The 6,811-nt window shown below is 43.4% G+C and overlaps 1 protein-coding gene across 1 annotated transcript; it reads right to left on the bottom strand.

Annotated features, from left to right (window-relative positions):
- Positions 1 to 260: 260 nt before the first annotated feature.
- On the bottom strand, positions 261 to 5,841 carry LOC116398012 (uncharacterized). Its single transcript, XM_031873984.1, has 5 exons — positions 5,829 to 5,841; positions 5,611 to 5,673; positions 5,340 to 5,529; positions 4,091 to 4,294; positions 261 to 1,140 (listed from the first exon to the last, which is right to left on the bottom strand). The coding sequence occupies exons 2-5, from the start codon at positions 5,661 to 5,663 to the stop codon at positions 397 to 399; spliced, it is 1,191 nt and encodes a 396-aa protein (XP_031729844.1). The 5' UTR covers positions 5,664 to 5,673; positions 5,829 to 5,841; the 3' UTR covers positions 261 to 396.
- Positions 5,842 to 6,811: the final 970 nt, after the last annotated feature.

Raw genomic sequence — 6,811 nt, 5'->3', positions numbered from 1 at the left:
CATGCTTCCTCCAAATTCACTTGCGTGGATTTGATGTTCGCTATAACATCCATCCACAAGGCGCTTTGTTGGATGCAACCGTGGAACTTGTTGGCTAACACTCTCTACTGTGTGAGGCTGTACTCACTAAAATCATTAGGATTCATCGTCTTTGTTGAGATGCTTTAAGTCTGGATTACGGAGGCTTAGATAAGACCCAAATTGTAATAAACTGAGATTTCCCTTTAAAAGAAGGCTTACAAAACACATGTACGTCCTTTTTTTCTAAAATGACATTTATTCGGAAGTAATATTACACAAGACATGTTAATACCACTGTGAAAGCAAACAGAAAATAAAGCCGACGCTATGATGTGATTATGAAACATCTGTGAGGACAGCCTTTACTCTCATCTCTCATCCAAACACGCACACGGTGCCCGAGGCCAGCCGGTGTTTGTACTCGTAGAGGTAGAAGGAGGCCGGGGGGAAGTTGCACTTCATCTCCATCCTGCCCGGCACCACGTGGACCGCCACGCCGGACCCCAGGCCCTCCTGCAGCTTGCTCAGCATGCGCGAGGCCAGGTAGCGCCGCGCTCTGCCCGGGTCTTCCTCGATGGACGTGTACACCTCCGGCGGCGGGTTGGGGATCTTCCACTCCAGGTCCACGATGAGCTGGTGGATGCGGCTCTTGTCCAGCGACGTCGGGGTGTCGCGGTAGCACGCCACCACGTGGGGGACGGGCGCTTCGGACGCCACAGAAATCAAATTGTTGAGCTGCTGCTGTTGTTGTGGCGGCGGCGAGACTTCCTTTGCTTCCTCCGGCTCCTCGTCCTTCTCGTCCTCCATTGGTCCCACGGCGGGGTGGAGCATCACCGCCCAGCGCAGCCAATCGTAGTTCTTCTCCAGGGTCTTCAGGATGCTCGTCGCTGCCTCCTCTGGGGGCGCGCGGTTCTGCACGGCCTCTTGGAGCTGCTGCCGCACGTCACCCTCCGCTTGCTCCAGGAAGTAGCCAAAGCAGCGGCCTCCCTGGTTCTTCATCTTCCTGTAGAGGGCGCCCATGCGGTCGGACCAGGTCTTCATCAGCAGGGCCTGGTCTCTGCCCGTCAGAGACGCCTGCGTGAAGAGGCACAGCAGACCGGTGCCCAGGACGAAGTTAATCTGTCGAGAGTAATGGGAGGAAAAAGATAAAAGCCTTCAAATAGTGGTCAGAAATAGCTCATGACATGTGTTTCACCCTGCAGGAAGAACCAGATGGTTCGTTTTGCCACAAGAATGCTGTTAAAGTTAAAGCTGGGCTTTGCAGATTTTCAGTTTGCCCAAAGAAGTAATTTTAAGTAAATGTTCTAAATACTCATAAATAACTTTTTGACCTCAGGAACTAAAAGTCCCGTTAACACATTGCTATGTGCTTTTCGACAACATCTGAGGAACCACAGAAATTGTGCAAAAACACATTAGTCAGTAAACATTGTAAACATGAGTTTATGGTCTCAATCTCTAGTTTCAAGTCTTCTTCAATACAGCATGATGTTCATTTAGTACATTATGGTCCATTTAGAGTCAAACAGACCATAAAGCAGGGGATGCTTTAGGGCGGGGCTACACAGTGATTGACAGGCCTCCACCAGAGACGTATACGGCGTCTCTACGTCACTCCTCCTCAGTCCTAATAAGGTCACTTCCTGTTCACTGGTTGCAAAAAAAACAAGATGGCGACGGCCAAAGTCCAAGATGGGGATGAACGACTTCTTATTTACAATCTATGAACACAACACAGACGTCTTTGACATATTGTCAACACCCTGAGTTCTTCACATTCTGTCGATAATTCATTTTCTGAGTGTTTTAAACAAATATTCTGATCTGATCTTCCACATTGCCCGTAAGAACACAATATATTTGCGTATTTTTACCCACATGAGCTGTTAGTTTAGAAAGTTCTGCGTTCAGGTTTTCTTCATGTTTGCAGTGAAGTGAGCTGGATTCAACACCGGATCTTTTGCATCTAACAGAGGTAGTTTACATGAAACTCATAGCACCGCTTTACGGTTGTTGTTTATAACACTGTGTTGTCTTCAGCAGAGCACCGAACCATCTGGGATCTTTTGTCGAGCAGAGGCTGGTTATGACTGTTTTGGCTCTTTCTCTTAATGAAGTGAGCCCTGTGAGGTCCAGGGTCTGCAGAGCTTTTGGTGACGTTACAGAGGATTTCAGATATGCACAGTGGTTTTATTTCTCATCATATCATTCGTGGGTTTTGTCTGATCTTCCTGTGTTCTTGTCGCAGCATTAACTTATCACCCCCAACGTGTTGACACATGATAAGTTCTTCAAGGTTAAAGAAACACGGCTGCGGTTCCTTTGCTTAACAAGGTCGGGTTCTCCGGTCTGGAGTCCACAGCGGTGACTTTGATCACTAGATTCCCCTCAGAGTGAAAAACACACTGTGGATTTCTCGGCCCATCACGCAGAATGAAGCTCGGCTGGTTATTATCGAGTTGTTCACTATGACTCAGTGCAGTTATGCAGCCGAGTCCTCGAAAATAGAACGACTCAAACTAATCACTCGTTCAGCACCAGTTTGAAGCGGAAATTGCTTCAGCACTGAGGCGGTTCATGAGAGTTTTTAGGAGGAAAACCATGTCTGTCTTTAGAACAGCAGCTGTGCTGAACGACTTTGTTTCTTTAAATGTCCCCTAAAACGATGGCACATATAGAGTTTGATAAATCAACCAAATCAACAACGTTAGATGTTCTTATGTGAAATAATATTGATAAATAGCTGCTATTTGTTACTCTGAGTAGCCGACAACAGAATATTAGACAACATGCCCCTGCTCCGTGTTACTTTGTGGTCATTTTGAGTTTCGTTTTAGCCATTTTGTGTCTTGTTGTAGTGAATTTGTGTCTCTGTGGCCATTTTGTGTCTCTTTGTAGTTATTTTCTGTCTCTCTGTGGTCAATTTTCATCTTTGTGGTCGTTTTGAGTTTCTTTTTAGCCATTTTCTGTCTTTTGTATTCAATTTGTGTTCTTTTGTGGCCATTTTGAGTCTCTTTGAGGACACATTGTGTCTCTTTGAGGACATTTTGTGTCTCTTTGTAGTCAGTTTGTGTCTCTCTAGTTGTAGATGTATAGTTGATGGCATATATAGAGTTTAATAAATGCAGGATAAAACCAGGTCAGGCTTATTATTAAAAGCCGGTGACTTCTGCAGTATCTATTAAGGTCTATTTATTCGCATGCGTGTCTTGCTCAAGGGCACTAGGGCAGATGGACTCATGGAAATTGACCATCCAGCCACTTGGGGTTATTTTGGTCAATTTAACAGAAGAAATGAAGGAAAGCTCCATTTGACCGTATGTAAATAAAGGACATATGTGCACTGAAACGTGTCACACTTTAATCACAGTTATGTAACGTTGTTGCTTTAAAATTCCTGTTTTAAATTGAAGTTTAAAAGCCGAGCAGCTCCTTTTACTGGATAATAAAGTGTGTTCCCGTACCAGGAGGCGAAAGGGAATTTGCCAACTCAGCACACAGAGAAAGACAACAGAAGGTCACAGCTCTGCTAGATTAAATATTCAGTTTATTTTCATACCAAGAAGATGGATGCAGCATGCCCCCCCCCCCCCCCCTCTTTGTGGTCTGAGAGCTGAATATTTAATCCTGTACAGCTTCCTCGATGCTTTTATGTTTCTTATAAACTTGTCCTCAGGGAAGATTTACTTTATTTGCATTAAATTTGATGAAATGATGTCTGACGTAGCTTCTTAATACTTCTTAATGTATTTTTAGAATGAACTGTATATTGATCAGTGGGATGTGCAGTTGAAAAGAAGTTTGTCCGAATGTCCTTCTACTTTCTGTGTGTGTGTGTGTGTGTGTGTGTGTGTGTGTGTGTGTGCGCGCGCGCGCGCACAAGTGTGCGCGTGTGCGTCAGATTGCTGCGTCATCTCAGGCTTCCTGCAGGAGTGTGTGTCCTTGTATAATGAGTTGTGAAATGGAACTTTTAATGACCCCCTGCAGGGAGACGAGTTGAACACAGAGACCCCCCACCCACACACACACACACACACAGAGGATCCCCCCCTCCACCTTTCTCACCGACCTTGACGCAGAACTCCCTCAGCTCCCAGCGTTTGGGCTTGCGGCTCAGGATGAGCTCCTCCAGCAGCGTGGGCTGGTCGGTGAGCGCCGACACGCCCATCAGGCGGCTGTAGAGCGCCGTCAGCTGCCTCTCCAGCCGGTAGTCCTGCACGTACTGCAGGAACACCTCCGTCTCCTTCTTGGTGAAGTCTGACTGGGCCCTCACCTGGAACAAGCCGGGGGGAGAGAGGCTCAATGGGGGGTCTAAGCTTTTAAATGGGGCTTTATTAATAGTTACAGTGTAATAAACAAATGTCAAATCAACAATTTTTGATATTTTTGTATGGAATAATATGAATAAGTAACTGTAACTACAAATATGTCTCGTTGTTGTCAATTTTTATCTTTGTGGTTGTATTGTGTCTATTTTGTGTTGTTTTGTGTCTCTTTGAGGTCATGTTGTGACTCTTTATTGTTCTTTATTGTTCTTTTGTGTCTTTGTGGTCCTTTTGTTTATCTTTCAGTCGTGTTGTGACTATCTGTCATAGTTTTGTTGTGACTATTTGTAGTTGTGTTGTGTCTCTGGTCTATTTACTGAGTAGAGTCTTGTTTTCTTTCATATTCTCACTCCAGAAGTGACGTACACAGACACTGGCACTGATTATTCGTCACTTAAACACATCTACACTAAACAGCAGTGAGCTCAGTTCACTTAAGTTGATGATAGGGAAAACTTAAGCGATGAACTGATATTTGTACATTTTGACATAATTAAATAGAGGAAATAAAAAGCATAAGCCTGTTAATACTGACCGGTAGAACTAAACAGATGCTCCAGTCACACATCCGGCCACATATCCACATTTACATAATACGCTTAGGATGATGGGTTCAGTCACGCATTAGTTCAGGAAATTGGCAGAACGCTTGTTCCTCCTCAAGGTCAGCTCCACCTTAAGAGCCCTGGACCGTGTTTAAAAAACTACTCGTTAGATTTAAAGGAGCTGCATGTGTTCTCTCTCCATCTAGCAGCAGAACACTCTTTAGTTTTTATTCTACCAAATCCTTCTCCCTTTGTTTCGTATCCAACTTCCTGTAAAAGGAAAATAGGCAATCTCAAGAAGTACACATGGTATTGTACACCTGCATATTATTTTATAAATTTGGCAGCACTGGGCTCCACACTCCCTTACTAAGCTGATATTAGACTACCCTCCAAAATAAAAGTAGCTGCCTCTACTAAGCATCCCTGAATGGGGCCGTTTCCTCACCGCTGTGCCCAGCTGGTAGTACACCACGGCCAGGTCGTCCTCCAGCCGGTGCACCTCCTGGTCGTCCAGCAGGCCGTGACCCGACGCTCCCAGCTCCTGATCGATGTGGTCCAGGTTCTTCTTGGCCAACTCGCTCTCCTCTGCTGTGGCGCCGCCGCCCAGATAGGAGCAGATGCCCTGGACCAGGACCCTGAAAAAACATCGCATACAAATGTGACAATTTCTGCATATGGAAAAGTATAATGTTTTATTTTTAGGAGTTTAAACTCACCTCACAGTCTGCATGTAGCCCACTGGCTCCAAAACCTTTCCAAACATCGCCATGGCTCCAGAACTAATAAGAAAAAACATGAAAATATGAATAAATAAGAAAACAGTCAACGCCACATTTTTGATGACCGGTGTAAAAACGTTTTGCTGTTATTTAGAAATGACTGAATTTGTTCTAAATCTACCTGATCAAACTTGAGCTCTTTTTTTTAAACTCACCTTGTTTGTTCCGTGTGCACGTTAGCACCGACCTTCACTGTGTGTCCAGTATTTATACACTCACCTGAAGAACCAGGTAGTCTGATAAGAGTTCTCCTTGAGAGGAGGAAGTAGAATCAGTGGTGGGGAATAGTGAAGTGTATTTAAACTAGTAGTATATTTTGCTGCAGCATGTTTGCATCGTGTTTCAAGTAGTGAAAAGACTTTTCTGACTGTTTTAACAATAGAAATGTGTCAATGCGGTATTTCAGTTCATTTTTCATTTTTATATTTAACGTTTAATTATGGTGTATTAAGGGAAGGGCACTCAGAGAGCACTGGCCTGCAATGCCCAATATTAAAATGCTGTTATTTACTTTTARTAGTTTTTGTGTCTCTTTGTGGTGTTTCTTTATTTACTTTTAGTAGTTTTTGTGTCTCTTTGTGGTGTTTCTTTATTTACTTTTAGTAGTTTTTGTGTCTCTTTGTGGGTAAGCAAGTTACATGTTAAAGTAGCTTGCTGGTACTGGTTATTCATTGTACTTTATATTCAAATTATTATCATTATTTGGATGTTGTGTTCTTGTGTATGAAATAAATTTAGATTCAGATTCAAGTAGTTTTTGATCCACTAATTTCATAATCTGTTGTTGTTGATTGAACTGTTGATTTTTGCTCCTCACTCTGAACTCTTTCACTTGTATTTGACTTTCCTGTAGTTGTGTCGTGGTGCTGTGTGTGCCAGGTTTTGTGTTACTGGAAGGTCCAAACTAATCTGGACCTGGACTGAAGTCATCAGACCTGACCTCTGTTGTTTACTGAAAAACCGTTCCATCTTCTGGGCGCAGGGCCTCATTATTTACTGTTAATTCACAAGAGACCCAGCAGATAAAGTCATTAAAATTAACTCCACTTTACCAGCTGTAATATAAAAGTAATAAACACATTAATGAATCAATTATTGTGATACAATAATATGATAGACATTATTCTGAAATGGCCCA

The sequence above is a fragment of the Anarrhichthys ocellatus genome, unplaced genomic scaffold (genome assembly GCF_004355925.1).
Source record: "Anarrhichthys ocellatus isolate YVR2014 unplaced genomic scaffold, GSC_Weel_1.0 scaffold77, whole genome shotgun sequence".
Taxonomy (NCBI): domain Eukaryota; kingdom Metazoa; phylum Chordata; class Actinopteri; order Perciformes; family Anarhichadidae; genus Anarrhichthys; species Anarrhichthys ocellatus.
Note: the sequence above shows the minus strand (reverse complement) of the source record. Positions and strands in the feature narration are given on the sequence as shown.

Bases quoted from the DNA above. Each gene is read 5' to 3' on its own strand.
- LOC116398012 (XM_031873984.1), bottom strand. From the start codon at position 5,663: ATGGCGATGTTTGGAAAGGTTTTGGAGCCAGTGGGCTACATGCAGACT. The intron at 5,530-5,610 runs GTGAGTTTAAAC...ATGTTTTTTCAG, and splicing joins GGCTACATGCAGACTGTGAG to GGTCCTGGTCCAGGGCATCT. The intron at 4,295-5,339 runs GTGAGGAAACGG...GGCTTGTTCCAG, and splicing joins ACTACCAGCTGGGCACAGCG to GTGAGGGCCCAGTCAGACTT.